General features: G+C 41.5%; 1 protein-coding gene across 7 annotated transcripts in view; it reads left to right on the top strand.

The window, feature by feature from the left end:
* The first annotated feature begins 121 nt into the window (after positions 1 to 121).
* The window catches only part of LOC106567840 (unconventional myosin-Ic), a 35,359-nt gene continuing 18,156 nt past the window's right edge, over positions 122 to 17,324 (top strand). The window contains exons 1-2 of one of the 7 annotated variants that reach the window (XM_045692281.1): positions 7,771 to 8,019; positions 8,539 to 8,592. Coding sequence is in view for 2 of the 7 variants with exons in the window: in XM_014137626.2 (XP_013993101.1) it covers positions 8,457 to 8,474 (18 nt within the window). In the remaining 5 variants the exon portion in view is untranslated. Of the gene's footprint in view, positions 489 to 7,770; positions 8,475 to 8,538; positions 8,593 to 17,324 lie in introns of those variants that run through there. The other 6 variants (XM_014137629.2, XM_014137626.2, XM_014137627.2 and 3 more) reach the window with 6 other exon arrangements.

Here is a 17,324-nt window from a genome sequence, read left to right as displayed (position 1 = left end):
GGGTTTATGACTTTGTTGGTAAAGAACTGGTTTTAATGTCTATCGTACAGAAGCTAGTGACGACCCTGTCTTGTGGGCTTCTATAAATCTGATGCCGTAAAGGCTATTGCCGCCCCCTGGTGTAGCCTACTGTTGTGTACGTATATTTGTACAAATAAATACAGGTTTTACACGTCTATGCATGGGGCCAGTGCTACTGCAATATATATGTAATAATTTAGCCCGAATACGCGTTGAATATATGCAATAGACATATTTGAAGTTCAGCCACAGCAGCACACGTCACACCAAAATTCTATATTTGATAATTGATGACTTACTTCCAAAACATTTGAGCACGGGGAGGCAAGCATTGAAACGACAGGACAAGACACCATGGTGACAGTTCGTCCCCTGACACTTTTCCTACGCGTTGGTTTGAGTGGATTACGGAGCTCATGTGGAATTTCAGAAATAACGGGAACATAAATTAAGTATTCAGCTTTAAGGTAAGCTTTAATTCAAGCATTTTCTTATCTTTGGCTATAGCATTGCTTCAATTAGCTGAAATATTACATTTATGGATAAGGTGATCAAGGCTACTCAAAGGAGGAACTCATCATGGTATTTTGTAGCTGACTGCAACCTTTGCAGCTAACGTTAGCTTTATAATAATAGTTAACAAAATTACCCTTTATACTTGTATCGCATATGCTTCAGAATTGCCACGTTGTGGAAAATGTATTATTAATAATCTGTTGGCTAAATGCTTATTTGTAAAATCAGACTCAAAACCAACACACTTTTGATCTGGTGTTTGCCTTGCAAATTGTATAATTTTGCCAATAGGGTAATTTTCACTTGACTTTTTAAATATATTGAATACAAGATTGTATTTATTTGCAAAAATAAAAATATATATATAACCAACTGCTATATTCTCCCACTGGTAGTTATTTCAAGCAAATATTGCATTTATTGCAATTTTCACAGTGTTAAGTTTTGCAATCATGCTTAGGTTATAGTTTTAACAGGTGAGAAACAATGTTCCCTCTAATTTTGGGGTGCACTGATTTATATGATATAGCCTACAGTAGCCTATATGTGGTGTTCAATGCAGGCCTAAATTGCATGAGACTTTTAAAAATGTTTTTACATTATGAAGGGCTTAATATTACTGAATGCTTTCTTACTTGGTCTGTAACACCATGGGCCAAATAGGTGTCTGTGAATTGCATTGCATTGTATTGTTTTGTATGATGCAAGAAACCACTATACGAAATAAAATGTATTATTATTACCATACAGAGAATTAGACAGTGTAGGCTACCCCTCTGCCTATTGGCTTATTTGCATATTCAAGCCTGTCTCAAAATACAACACTGCCCATTTAATTAAGATATAAGCTTTTTACCTGACTGGCCTTTCAAAGACAGCTTGAAATGTAGCCTACACGTTTTGTGCTCTTGTAGGAAGCAGTAACTCCCCATTGCTGACCTATACTTATCTACAGTGGCGACCAATCATTCAGGGCAGAGCCACACCTGTTTTGAGCCCCATATTTTTAACAAAACAAATTAAATACACTACCTGTCAAAAGTTTTAGAACACCTACTCATTCAAGGGTTTTTCTTTATTTGTACTATTTTCTACATTCTACAATAATAGTGAATACATCGAAACTATGAAATAGCACATATGGAACCATGTAGTAACCAAAAAACTGTGAAACAAATCAAAATATTTTATATTTGAGATTGTTCAAATAGCCACCCTTTTGCCTTGATGACAGCTTTTCACACTCTTGGCATTCTCTCAACCAGCTTCATGAGGGAGTCACCTGGAATGCATTTCAATTAACAGGTGTGCCTTCTTAAAAGTTAATTTGTGGAATTTCTATCCTTAATGCGTTTGAGCCAATCAGTTGTGTTGTGACAAGGTAGGGGGGTATACAGAATATAGCTCTATTTGGTAAAAGACCAAGTTCATATTATGGCATGAACAGCTCAAATAAGCAAAGAAAAACGACAGTGCATCATTACTTTAAGACATGAAGGTCAGTCAATACGGAAGAATTTGTAGTTTCTTCAAGTGCAGTCACAAAAGCCATCAAGCGCAATGATGAAACTGGCTCTCATGAGGACTGCCACAGGAATGGAAGACCCAGAGTTACCTCTGCTGCAGAGGATAAGTTCATTAGTTACCAGCCTCAGAAATTGCAGCCCAAATAAATGCTTCACAGAGTTAAAGTAACAGACACATCTCAACATCAACTGTTCAGAGGAGACTGCATGAATCAGGCCTTCATTGTTGAATTGCTGCAAAGAAACCACTACTAAAGGACACCAATAAGAAGAAGAGACTTGCTTGGGCCAAGAAACACGAGCAATGGACATTAGACCAGTGAAAATTTGTCCTTTGGTCTGATGAGTCCAAATTGGTGATTTTTGGTTCCAACCGCCGTGTCTTTGTGAGATGAAGAGTAGGTGAACGGATGATATCCGCATGTGTATTTACCAACGTAAAGCATGGAGGAGGTGTTATGGTGTGGGGGTGCTTTGCTGGTGACACTGTCAGTGATTTATTTAGAATTCAAGGCATACTTAACCAGCATGGCTGCCACAGCATTCTGCAGTGATACACCATCCCATCTGGTTTGGGCTTAGTGGGACTATCATTTGTTTTCAACAGGACAATGACCCAACACACCTCCAGGCTGTGTAAGGGCTATTTTACTAAGAAGGAGAGTGATGGAGTGCTGCATCAGATAACCTGGCCTCCACAATCCCCCGACCTCAACCAAATTGAGATGGTTTGGGATGAGTCGGAGCTCAGAGTGAAGGAAAAGCAACTAGCAAGTGCTCAGCATATTTGGGAACTTCTTTAAGACTGTTGGAAAAACATTCCAGGTGAAGCTGGTTGAGAGAATGCCAAGACTGTGCAAAGCTGTCATCAAGGAAAAGGGTGGCTATTTGAAGAATCTCAAATATGATTTTTTTTTTTAAATTTGTTTAACACTTTTTTTGGTTACTACATGAATCAATATGTGTTATTTCGTAGTTTTGATGTCTTCACTGTTATTCTACAATGTAGAAAATACATAGCGTAGGGGTTGGTAAGGTTAGGCTCCCGAGTGGCGCAGCGGTCTAAGGCACTGCATCTCAGTACTAGCGATGTTACTACAGACCCTAGTTCAATTCCAGGCTGTATCACAACTGGTTGTGATTGGGAGTCCCATAGGGTGGTGCACAATTGGCCCAGCGTCGTCCGGGTTAGGGAGCGTTTGGCCGGGGTAGACCGTCATTGTAAATAAGAATTTGTTCTTGACTGACTTGCCTAGTTAAATGAACAATACATTTTTTTTTAAATATCCGTCAGTCTACTAATTAACCTATACAAATGGGCCCTATTATATTTCAAAATTAAAATCAAATTTGCTATCCTATACTTGTAACTTGTAGGCCTCATGTGCTGCACCAGAATCACATGTTCTCTTCTGCTTTATCATAGTTTGAACGATGTGCGTAATTCCAGGCCCTTTAATACAGTATAATACAATACAGTACAGTAATACAGTTCACACTAAAAAAGATTAGCCTACTGGAACTAGTTTAATTTATTTACCTAAGCTAGCTACATATATGGGTTTTTATGTTTTTATGTCGTGCGTAATGTGCAGTAGCCTACAGTATGTCATATATGCATTGGATAATGGCACAATCATTTAGGCTTTTTTGGGCTTGGGATCATTAAATGTCGTTAACGTAGGGCTCATAAAAGGTATTTAATGTATGGCTCATCAGGCTCAGGTAGCATCAGGTTTCAAATCCAGACATATTCATATGCTTTATAATGCTTTTGAATAACACTTCCGGTTTTGGCGGGAAATACCGGGTTACCCGGGAGAAAAGTGATTTATTTCCGGCATGGGACATTTGTAAAATACCGGGAAAATATTCAACCCTAGTGTGGACTGTGCTAGCCTCCTCTGTTAGATCATCTTGGCCTTGGAATGAGCCTCCCTCCTCACTGGAAGATGATGTTTTCTCTTTCTGTGGTGCATGAGGGAACATCATTATCTGACATATTTCAGTCAGCTGCGGAATGTCACCAAAAATGCAACTGTAATGCCAAGGTCAAACTCCTTTATAAAATTCATCAGTTTCTTATTAGCTTATTAAATATGACCATGCACTCTGTTGTGTGAACTAAAGTTACTAAACTGCAGTGCATAGGGTCACTCAGTTGCTTTTTGTCTCTAGGCCTACAGTTCATCTGTTGTTGTTGTGTGGTTTGTTGCTTGTGTTTGCATGAGCCATGTCCTATTTTTGGGCATACCACACAGTGTCTCTATTGATGCACAGGTACCTGATCTGAGCTCACTTCCTCCTCTCCTCACTGCCACTTCCTGTTTAAAGGCCAACCATGGTGGTTTCCTGAAACCACAACCCCACAATGCACTTTTAACTTCAAGCAGAAATTTTCATAAATTTCAGCATTTCGTGCACTCATTTGAGACAATTTCCACACTGCCATGTAGGGCTGCACGATATGGACAAATAATCTAGGCCTTATTTTTAACTAAATGTTGCAATTGCGATTTTATTTGCAATATAGATCAAAACACTTGGGTGAACTGTTGGTATCATGGAAATATGTCTAATTCAATAGTTAGAATATAAATTATAGTGGGCACTTTCAATACAGAGTTGTTTGACATGACAACGAATGAAAATGCCAGGGAGGAGTTTATGCGACAGGGTACGAACCAAAGTGTTAGTCAGTGTTTCCCAGGGGACCCTATAATCTTTGGCTATGTTAAATGTTTCTTCAAGTAGCCAACATATTCATGCTTCGCCTATTATTCTATGTCAGAAGATACTGTTGCACAAACAACATGCTGATTTAGGCCTACACCATCACTGGTATCAGGCTGTATTAGCTAGCTACGTTTGCTCTGACTAAGTTCATTTATTAACTAGCTAGCCAGTTAACTAGCGATTAGCAGCTAATACAATTTAGCTAAAACTTGCTAAGAAAAGACGGCAGATGTAAGAAACACAAACTAATAGAGTAATTATAGAACGCTTGTGGATTTATATTAAGAAGCAAAGTGGAAGTAGCATCATTGTCATCAACATTGTTGCATGTGCTGCATTGACCATGTAGACTGAATGGAAGTGTCTCATGGTCAAGCAACAACAAATGCGCTCTTTGAGTGACAGGGGTCGGGACTAGGTCTGTGTGGAAAGCGCCATGGATAGAGAGAGAGAGAGTGGAGAGGGATGACTCAAGTTGCGGTTTAAACTACAGAAATGTATGTCACACATGGCATATCACATTTAACAAACCAAGCATTAAAATACCCTTATAGAAGGTAAAGTAAAAACCCAAACCGGTCCATGCAATGTATACCAGTATATAGTAAAATATGGTATACCACCCAGCCCTAAAGGACTTAGGCCTTTGTAGATAGTGGGTGAGGATTCAGAGGAACAGCTCCAGTGTTTTGTCTGTGAGAGGGGACCTGAGACTACTGAGGGTGAGTGAAGGTAAGGAGGGGGAGAAAAAGATGGTGGCTGTGGGAATCAAACACAGATGGACAGCAAGCAGGAGAAGGTGTGTGATACTGTAGACTCATAGACTAGACCAGGGATTCCCAACCAGATTCCTTGGTCTATCCACAAGGGGTACTTGAGAACACTCATGAGACCACATGCTTACTGATAAAATGTACATGAGGGGGTACTTCAGGGGTACTAAGGGAAGAGCAAAATTCAGTTGGTGGTACAGTAAGCAAAAAAGGTTGGGAACCAGTGGACTAGACAGAGCTACATACATAGGTTGCTGTTTACACAACCTCACAATGACAGGGGCTCCAGAGTGGCGCAGCGGTCTAAGGCACTGCATCTCAGTGTTAGAGGCGTCACTACAGGCCCTGGTTCGATTCCAGGCTGTATCACAACCGGCCGTGATTGGGAGTCTCATAGGGCGGCGCACAATTGGTCCTGGTTTGGCCGGGGTAAGCCGTCATTGTAAAATAATAATTTATTCTTCACTGACTTGCCTAGTTAAATAAATGTTTAAAAAAAAATACCAACTTTCTGTTAATACACCAATAACCTTTTTCTGGACAAAGCACTTCTCTCACAGAACACTGTTTAAGCGTCAGTGCTTTATAACACTAACAGACTGGGTGAAATGGAGTCTAGGTGGCAGCATAAACGGGGATAGAAAGGGAGAGAGGAAAAAAGAGAAGTCTGGCAAGAGTTGGCGTGTAGATAACGATGAGCTTATTGCTCTGTTCCAGGGATTATATCTGATACTCATTAGCCTACCTCTTTTACGCTGTCACCACACATGCATTTTGTGTGTGTGTGTACCTGTGTGTATGTGTGTGTTTTTTGGTACTGAAGTCCATCTGGTCTTCCTATGAATATTTGATGTATAAACTGTGTGTGTGTGTACATGTGTGAGGGTGAATGCATACCTGCGTGTGTACATACCTGCATGTGTTACGCATGGTTGTATGTGCACGAGTGCACGTGCTTATGTGTGTGTGGGAATGACATCCAGTGTGATAATCCCCCCTCGCCTCGCTCAGACTTCCCTGCCCCAAATTATCATTATCATTCCTCCAAGCCTCATCATGCCAGTGATGGAAAATGCACCAGTTAAAACACAATGAGGGTTAAGAGCATAACAAACTCTCCCAGCTTTTGTCAGAATGTCTAGTCGTTGGAGATATAGGCTAGACTACAGTATCATGCACAATGTTGCTGTTTTTGAGTTGGTAATGCAATTAACTGTCATTTCATAAATTAGAGTCAGTCATCAGTCTATGCTACTATGAGAAGGACTGAATATGGTAGGGAAGTTATTTAGGCTCTATTTGGTTATGTAAAAAAGTGTTGGGGTGCCTTTAAAAAAAAAAGTATTTTATAGCATTTGTAAAAACGCATCCAAAGATGTTGTTTGTTGTTATTGAGTGAAAAGGGGGTGGAGAGCATAGCATGCACTGCGGGTCTTTTAGGATAGGTCTGGGTGGAGACCTATTGGATCTCACTGTTCTGCACACCGCCCTTATGTGACTCTGTTCAGAGGCGGAGAGAGAGAGGCTCCGTCTGGAAAACATTATTCAAATTCCACAAGGCTGGATTTCTGATGATGTTGGCAAAGAGAGAGAGGGGACAATGGGGGGAGGGGAGGTTTAAATGATAGTAACTGGAAATCAGAACAGAGGTGGAGGCAGACAATGGGGAGTGCCGTCCTCAAACTGAGACCAGTGACCTTGGCCTTACCAACCCTGTCAGGGGGTGAAGCCACTGTAGGGTGAAAGAGACTGTCAAATAAGTGCACTGCTGCTCCACTCTGTGTGTACTGTACATGAGGGGTTAGGGGATATAGTTATCACTAACACACAGTTACAAAACGTGTGAACAAATGTGTGAACATATAGCCTACAAACATATGGCATAGAAGGGGTAGCAGAGTAATGAAATAAGAGAAATGTCTGTGCTGGTGTTATTGTAAGAGAGTGATGCATCTTGTGTTTAATGGACAGTTTTTTTTTTTTTCATGGACGGGAAGAGAGCCAAAGGAGAGGGTTGGGTATGAAATTAATCTTGTTGGTGTGACAGTTCTATTGCTGTCATCTCCTACAAATCTGTCTCAGCTTGTGGGAGAAGAGAAGACGGGAGGGAGGGAGGGAGGGAGGGAGGGAGGGAGGGAGGGAGGGAGGAAGGAGGGAAGGAAGGAAGGAAGGAAGGAAGGAAGGAAGGAAGGAAGGAAGGAAGGAGGGAGGGAGGGAAATAATGCCCTCAGACCTCAGTCATGATTTTTGTAACTTTTTTAATATAATTTCAGACCGATTACATGTTTTGTTGACGTCCATGGGCTGTTAGCATATTTTTCCAAACCTTTTGAAATCTTCCTTTTCTTTGCCCTCTATTCTTTGGTCTGGCTCAGACAGCATACTTTCCCTCGTATTTTTCTCTCTCTTTCTTTTTTGGAAGTTGCTCCGGTCCAAATGTGTGACGTGTAAGTGGAGTTACAGCCCGTGTTTCAGATCGGTGGTTTAAGAACTTGCGGACTAGTGGAGAAGAGGATGTTTTCTTGACCTGTCAATGGGACTACCGGGCTGAAGGTGTAAACAAGTTGAACTGCTGGTATTTAGGCTTGATGCTGTGTGTTTTGTCCTCATAGTGTAGCAGGAGGGACTGAGAGGAGAAAGAGAGAGAGAGAGAGAGAGAGAGAGAGAGAGAGAGAGAGAGAGAGAGAGAAAACCAGACTTACAGAGACAGTATACTGTACTGTGTGCGAGAGAGAGAAGAAGGAGAGAGTAACTGTAATCTGAATCTATTGCACATGGACAGAGAGGCTAACTAGAACACGTAGGGAGTCTTCCTGACGGGGAGGGAGGACCAGAGGCACCAAGGACCAGAGAGCGAGATCACCAAACACTAAGCTAGGACAGGATGAGGTACCGAGGCAGGGTAAGATCCATTTCCCTTCTCTACATGCTGCTCATAACATGTTGTGTGTGTGTGTGTGTTGCAGAACACACAGAGCAGATGTGTACAGAACATATGGAACATTCCTCTGAAAACCAAGGTAATGTAAGCTCATGTTGGGTTGCCCTCACTGCGACCACAAAGAGGAAAGGGAGACACATTCAGTCATTCATCAATCACAAATAATGTACTCAGCATGAGTCAGGGTGTACAGTACAAGTAAAAAGTTTGGACACACCTACTCATTCAAGGGTTTTTCTTTATTTGTACTATTTTCTACATTGTAGAATAACAGTGAAAACATCAAAACTATGAAATAACACATATGGAATCATGTAGTAACCAAAAAAGTGTTAACAAATCAAAATATATTTGATATTTGAGAATCTTCAAAGTAGCCACCCTTTGCCTTAATGACAGCTTTGCACACTCTTGGCATTCTCTCAACTAGCTTCACCTGGAATGCTTTTCCAACAGTCTTGAAGGAGTTTCCACATATGCTGAGAACTTGCTGGCTGCTTTTCCTTCACTTTATGGTCTAACTCATCCCAAACCATTTCAATTGGGTTGAGGATGGGTGATTATGGAGGCCAGGTTATCTGATGCAGCACCATCACTCTCTTTCTTGGTCAAATAGCCCTTACTCAGCCGCGAGGTGTGTTGGGTCATTGTAATTTTTGAAAAACAAATGATAGTCCCACTAAGTGCATGGCGTATTGCTGCAGAATGCTGTGGTAGCCATGCTGGTTAAGTGTGCCTTAAATTCTAAATAAATCACTGACAGTGTCACCAGTAAAGCACCCTCACACCATCACATCTCCTCCTTCATGCTTCACGGTGGAAACCAGACATGCAGAGATCATCCGTTCACCTACTCTTCATCTCACAAAGACATGGCGGTTGGAACAAAAATTCTCAAATTTGGACTCATCAGACCAAAGGACAGATCTTTACCGGTCTAATGTCCATTGCCCTGTTTCTTGGCCCAAGCAAGTCTCTACTTCTTATTGGTGTCCTTTAGTAGTGGTTTCTTTGCAGCAATTCAACCACAAAGGCCTGATTCATGCAGTCTCCTCTGAACAGTTGATGTTGAGATGTATCTGTTACTTGAACTCTGTGAAGCATTTACATATTTGGGCTGCAATTTCTGAGTTGCAGTTAACTCCAATGAGCTTATCTTCTGCAGCAGAGGTAACTCTGAGTTTTCCTTTCCTGTGGCAGTCCTCATGAGAGCCAGTTTGATAGTGCTTGATGGTTTTTGCGACTGCACTTGAAGAAACTTTCAAAGTTCTTGAAATTTTCACGATTGACTGACCTTCATGTCTTAAAGTAATGATGGACTGTCTGTCAATGGTGTGTGTACTGGGAGCGGAGAGGTGCAGGAGAGCAGAGAGTTGTGAACAGGCGCACACTTTATTTAGGCAGGAGAAACCAACAGATGGACGCCACTGTGTCGAAACCTCCATCCAATATGCCAAAGTGCAAAAACGCGCAAACAGTCACAATAATAAAGTACAAACAAATAAACATACCTCGTGAATGAAAAACATGGAATAAATACACACCAGAAATAGCGCGTCAAAAATGACACGTAACACGAAACAATCACACACAAAGACATGAGGGGGAACAGAGGAATAAATACATGTAGTGTGATTGGGGAATGAAAACCAGGTGTGCAGGGAACAAGACAAAACGAATGGATGAATGAAAAATGGAGCAGCGATGGCTAGAAAGCCGGTGACGTTGAACGCCGCACGAACAAAGAGAGGAGCCGACTTCGGCGGGAGTCGTGTCCTTTTTCTTTGCTTATTTGACCTGTTCTTGCCCTAATATGGACTTGATCTTTTACCCAATAGAGCTATCTTCTGTATACCAACCCCACCATGTCATAACACAAGTGACTGGCTCAAACGCATTAAGAACGAAATAAATTCCACACATTAACTTTTAAGGCACACCTGTTAATTGAAATGCATTCCAGGTGACTACCTCATGAAGCTGGTTGAGAGAATGCCAAGAGTGCAAATCTGTCATCGAGGCAAAGGGTGGCTACTTTGACAGATCTAAACTCTAAAATATATTTTGATTTGTTTAACACTTTTTTTGGTTGCTACATGATTCCATATGTGTTATTTCACTAGTATTTTACGATGTAGAAAATGTACAAATAAAGAAAAACCCTTGAATGGGTAGGTGTGTCCAAACCTTTGACTGGTACTGTATGCATTTGGACTAAAGTTGTCCCACCATTACAATGTGTCATCTACATTTCCTGGGACTGATTCTAGGCTCTCCAGGGACATACTGTAACTGGTATTTTTCCACACTGTCCAGTGCTAGCACATCCATGATAGAGAGCCAGCTGTGTAGATGATGTGCGTCCACCCATAGTAGGTTTGTCTGGGGACAGAGGAGAGGGGCACCTTATAAGGAAGAGACTGAGGGGAATCAGCCCAACTGAGCTGACTTAAGGGGCCCAGAGCCAAGTCCAGCTGAAGCCTCCCTGCTGCCTCTCATAGATGCATCATCCACAACCCTTTTGGCTCCATAGGACTATAATACCCTCAACCCTCACTATTATAGGGGTTGTTCAATGTAATTTCAGCAAGCCATGACACCCACCATCTCAGATTGTTCTGAAATTGTTTCTGTAGTAGAAACAGATAAGATAAGCATTCTGGAAACATTATTTTGTTGAAATATAATTTGATCTCTGAGAAATTAAGCAAATTGATTGCACCCAAATTGGCCATTTTAATTTATAGGATTCATATAATATTACATAATAATAGTATCTAACATCTGATTTGAACCAAACTGTTTTCTAACAATGACTAGAACATGAGGAATCCAAAGAGATGGTCAAAAGCCAACCACAGACCCCCAACATGGTTCCCCAACTGCCAATTTTATTTGGCCCACCAAGTTTTCTGAGCAACATAATTTTTGAATTTTCATTGTTGGACATAAAATACTTTAAAAACACCAGGAAATCATCTCCAAGTGATTTTAATTTTGGCAATCTGTTTCCAAGTATTCCCACGCATAATAGAGAGACGTGATCGTATACAAATGTAAGCAAGGTTTGAAATTATGATGTTTTAGTCAAATATTAAATAATATATCTGTTTGGGCTTCTTGCGGTTAATTTGCAGTCTGCAAATGATTTGTAATTATGTTCTGGCCCCCCAACCATCCACTCAACAACAAAATCGATCTGCAGCTGAATCTACAGTGCTTTCGAAAAGTCTAGAGACCCCTTGATAATAACAAAGCAATTACAGGATTTTAGAACTTTTTGCTAATTTCTACATTTTTTGGGGTTGAAATGTCACATCTACATAAGTATTCAGACCCTTTACTCAGTATTTTGTTCATCACTACATGACAATATGCTTTTCTTAGTATACCTCAATTCTTGTTTTGTGTATTTGAATGAAAACACCCCTCTCTTTCTCTGAGTACCCCTCCCTGACTCACAGTGATGCCCTCTGCCTCGTACTCTTCCTGCTCAGACTTGAGGGTGAGCTCAATGAACAGCTGCTGCAGCTTCTCATTGCAATAGTTGATGCAGAACTGCTCAAAACTACAGGGAGATGGTTAGGGTAAAAAATATGGCACAAAACAACTGTGCTACAATGCTTTTTATTTATTTATTAGCCTTTATTTAACCAGGGGAACCCATTGATAACAGGGTCTCATTTCCAATGGTGCTCTGAGAACAACAGTTCAAGCAATGTGAGCAACAAATTTAAGCATGGTCACCACAAAATTAGTTACAACGCTTCAAATATATAATATTACATTCAAAAGGGCAGTAGAAACAAATATACAGTGCATTCAGAAAGTATTCAGACTCCTTGACTTTTTCCAAAATGGTTTACGTTACAGCCTTATTCAAAAATTGATTACATTGTTTTTTCCCCTGATTCATCTACACACAATACCTCATAATGAATCAAAAACAGTTTTTTAGAACATTTAGAAAATATCTGAAATATCACATTTACATAAGTATTCAGACCTTTTACTCAGTACCTTTTTTGAAGCACCTTTGGCAGGGATTACAGCCTTAAGTCTTCTTTGGTATGTCGCTGCAAGCTTGGCACACCTGTATTTGGGGAGTTTCTTCCATTCTTCTCTGCAGATCCTCTCAAGCTCTGTCAGGTTGGATGGGGAGTGTCGCTACACAGCTATTTTCAGGTCTCTCCAGAGATGTTTGATCGGGTTCAAGTCCGGGCTCTGGCTGGGCCACTCAAGGACATTTAGAGACTTGTCCCGAAGCCACTCCTGCGTTGTCTTGGCTGAGTATTTAGGGTCATTGTCCTGTTGGAAGGTGAACCTTCACCCCAGTCTGAGGTCCTGAGCACTCTGGAGCAGGTTTTCATCAAGCAGGTTTTCATCTCTCTGTACTTTGCTCCGTTCATCTTTGCCTCAATCCTGACTAGTGTCCCAGTCCCTGCCGCTGAAAAACATCCACACAGCATGATGCTGCCACAACCATGCTTCACTGTAGGGATGGTGCCAGGTTTCCTCCAGAAATGACGCTTGGCATTCAGGCCAAAGAGTTCAATCTTGGTTTCATCAGACCAGAGAATCTTGTTTTTCATGGTCTGACAGTCCTTTAGGTGCCTTTTGGCAAACTCCAAGCGGGAGCTCCACTCTACCATAGAGGCCTGATGGGTGGAGTGCTGCAAAGATGGTTGTCCTTCTGGAAGGTTCTCCCATCTCCACAGAGGAACTCTAGAGCTCTGTTAGAGTGACCATCAGGTTCTTGGTCACCTCTCTGACCAAGGCCTTCTCCCCCGATTGCTCAGTTTGGCTGGGCGGTACCCTTCCCCAAATCTGTGCCTCAACACAATCCTGTCTTTCTCTAAGGCTGTAACTTAACAAAATTTGGAAAAAGTCAAGGGGTCTGAATACTTTTTGAAGCCACTGTAGTTAATGATCCCTGCCCTACGCCAATCCCAACCCCAACAACGAGTATATAGTATCAGTTCTCTATGTTTAACAATTAGTATGGAGCTGCGGCACGTAATATTGTTTCTTCATCCTATGTAATGTATTCTTGGTGATGTTTGATTTCCCTGTTCAAAGAAATGAGTCATTGAAGTTGGTTTATGTCCCATCCTATATTATGATATTACCAGGTTCTGACCACTAGATGGTGCTGTTCCTGCTATTCGTTGATAATTGTTTTATGAACCCCGCCCCTTTCTAAAGGGATAGTTATCCAAATTACAAAATTACATATTGTTTCTTTTTCTTCTGTCTATGAACCAGTAATGTCAGCAATCCATGCCACCCGTGTGAATTGTATGAATGAGTGATGCATGCAACACACACACAAGCTATCACACACACACCTCATACTCACAAACACATGCACATACACACGTTCACACACTCACACAGCCAACACTGCTCTCACATGTTATAGAGACATTGAACCACTGGACACTTCCCGTTTCACACTGTGTATTTAAATACTGTATCCCTGAGATTCTAATATTTTAGTTTCACTTTTTATACACACCACATACAGTGCTGTGAGAAAGTATTTGCCCCCTTCCTGATTTCTTATTTTTTTGCATTGTCACACTTAATTGTTTCAGATCAAAAAAATTATTTTAATATTACACAAAGATAACCCAAGTAAACACAAAATGCAGTTTTTAAGTGATACTTTTATTAAGGGAAAAAAGCTATCCGAACCTTCATGGCCCTATGTGAAAAAGTAATTTCCCCCCTTGTTAAATCATGAATTTACTGTGGTTAATCACATGTTTTGGAAAGCTGAGTTCAATTTCACTAGCCACATCCAGGCCTGATTACTGCCAGACCTGTTGAATCAAGAAATCACTTAAATAGCACCTGTCTGACAAAGTGAAGTAGGCCAAAAGATCTCAAAAAGCAAGACATCATGCCGCGATCCAAAGAAATTCAGGAACAGATGAGAAACAAAGTAATTGACATCTATCAGTCTGGAAAGGTTTACAAAGCCATTTCTAAAGCTTTGGGACTCCAGTGAACCACGGTGAGAGCCATTATCCACAAATTGAGAAAATTTGGAACAGTAGTGAACCTTCCCAGGAGTGGCCGGCCTACCAAAATTACCCCAAGAGCGCAGCGACGACTCATCCAGGAGGTCACAAAAGAACCCATAACAACATCTAAAGAACTGCAGGCCTCACTTGCCTCAGTTAAGGTCAGTGTTCATGACTCAACCATAAGAAAGAGACTGGGCAAAAATGGCATCCATGGCAGAGTTCCAAGGTGAAAACCACTGCTGACCAAAAATAACATAAAGGCTCGTCTCACTGACGAGACAAAAGTTGAACTTTTTGGAAGGTGTGCGTTCCGCTACATCTGGCGTAAAAGTAACACAGCATTTTAGAAAATGAACATCATACCAACAGTCAAATATGGTGGTGGTAGTGTGATGGTCTGGAGCTGCTTTACTGCTTCGGGACCTGGACGACTTGCTGTGATTGATGGAACCATGAATTCTGCTCTCTACCAAACAATCCTGAAGGAGAATGTCCGGCCATCAGTTCGTGACCTCAAGCTGAAGCGCACTTGGGTTCTGCAGCAGGACAATGATCCAAAATACACCAGCAAGTCCACCTTTTGAATGGCTTAAAAAAATAAAAAATAAAAATAAAATGAAGGTTTTGGAGTGGCCTAGTCAGAGTCCGGACTTGAATCCGATTGAGATGCTGTGGCATGACCTTAAAAAGGTGGTTCATGCTCAAACCCTGCAATGTGGCTGAATTAAAACAATTCTGCAAAGAAAAGTGGGCCAAAATTCCTCCACAGTGATGTGAAAGACTCATTGCCAGTTATCACAAACACTTTATTGCAGTTGTTGCTGCTGAGGGTGGCACAACCAGTTATTAGGTTTAGGGGGCAATTACTTTTTCACATAAGGCCATGAAGGTTCAGATAGCTTTTTCCCTTAATAAATAAAATCATCACTTAAAATCTGCATTTTGTGTTTACTTCGGTTATCTTTGTGTAATATTTAAATTTGTTTGATCTGTGTCACGACTTCTGACGCAGTTGGTCCCTCTCCTTGTTCGGGCGGCGTTCGGCGGTCGACGTCACCAACCTTCTAGCCATTGCCGATCGACTTTTCATTTTCCATTGGTTTTGTCTTGTCTTCCATCACACCTGGTTCCAATTCCATCAATACCATGTTGTGTATTTAACCCTCTGCCCCCCCCCAATGTCCTTGTCTGTAATTGTTTGTTGTAGTGCTTGTGCACGGTATGCTGGTATGTACCGGGTTTTGGTTGACCCATTTATTGTATTATTCTGTTGACGGTGGTTTATGGTTATTAAACACAACCGTTGTAAATCAGTTTCCGCTCTCCTGCGCCTGACTTCTCTGCCGCCAGTAGCATCGCATTACAATCTGAAACATTTAAGTGTGACAAATGTGCAAACAAATAAGAAATCAGGAAGGGGGCAAATACTTTTTCACAGCACTGTATGTATTTATATACTGGATTCTTGACATAGCTCACTCTAATACATATACTGCTGTACATATTATTCTTAGTATATGTTGTGTAGATTCTCCAGGTGTACATATAAATTGCATTTTGATTACTGCTGCAGTGTTGTTTGAATTCATCTTTTTTTCAAATGTTTTATTTCTTGTCTGTTTCTCTCACTCTCTACCTCTTTACCCCCCCATTCTCTTCTTTCTCCCTACCCCTTATTTCACCCTCTCTCTCTGTCTGTCTTACCCTCTTCCCCTCCCTTACTCTCCCTTTCTCTCTCTCCCTCCTCCCCTCCATTATCTCTCCCTCCTTTTTTCCCTCCCTCCCTCCACCTCTTCTCATCTCCCTCCTCTCTCTCCCCATCTCTCCTTCACCCCATCTCTCCCTCCCTTTTGCTCTCTCTTTTGCTCTCTCCCTCTCTCTCGTCTTCCCTTACTCTCCCCTTCTTTCACCCTTTTCCCACTCCAATCTCGCTCCCTCCTTCTTTCCCTGCCTCCCCCTCATTTCTCTCTCCCCTCTCTCTCCCCATCCCTCCTTCACCCTCTTCCTCCTCTCTCCCCCACCCTAACTCTCCATTTTCTCTCTCTCCTCCCCCTCTATTCTCTCTCCCTCAGTCTTTCCTTCCCTCTCCCTCCTCATTTCTCTCTCTCCCAGACAGGCCACAGACAGACAGGCAGGCAGTAAGGCAGGCAGACAGACAGATGGAGACACTCTTTAATGATGCTCTGAGTTTAAGGTCTTTGCTATAAGAATTGACCATTCTACAGAGGATGGAAGACAGTGTTTTTGTGTAACTGCAAGGAGAGAATGAAAGGCCATGTTGAAGATGAATTAAGACACTTCCTGTTGCCACAGAAAATCTGAACCTTAACACAGGGCATCCCTATAAATTCACGATTGGTTGTGTGCAAGGACGGTTAGCAAGCTCAATAGCAGTCAACGGGGGCGTCATGGTTATGTGAGAGCTGTAGGTAATGCTTTTCTATGGAAGAAAAGCCTTGTTCTGTGTGGGACCAAGTTTTCACTGTGAAGAATTCATTTCACATGGTCAGATGTAGGCTTGCGTTCATTGGGAGTGTCTGTTGAATGATCCCGTGCTTGAATTTTGTTTAGTCTCAACCGTTCTGCTGATGTCACTCAAAAGCAAATTAAGGTCAGGCTTCAAGTGAGGCCTCCTTTTCTTCCATGTAGTGGGGGAGGGGCAAATTAATTCATTGTTCATTTGATTAAGGTTAGGGTTATGTCTAGGGTTAAGGCCCTAACGCAAACTCTAGCTTCATGTCCACATTCCGACTCAAGCCTTAACCTAGCCTCAACCTAA

This window comes from Salmo salar, chromosome ssa13 (genome assembly GCF_905237065.1).
Source record: "Salmo salar chromosome ssa13, Ssal_v3.1, whole genome shotgun sequence".
Lineage (NCBI taxonomy): Eukaryota > Metazoa > Chordata > Actinopteri > Salmoniformes > Salmonidae > Salmo > Salmo salar.
Note: the sequence above shows the minus strand (reverse complement) of the source record. Positions and strands in the feature narration are given on the sequence as shown.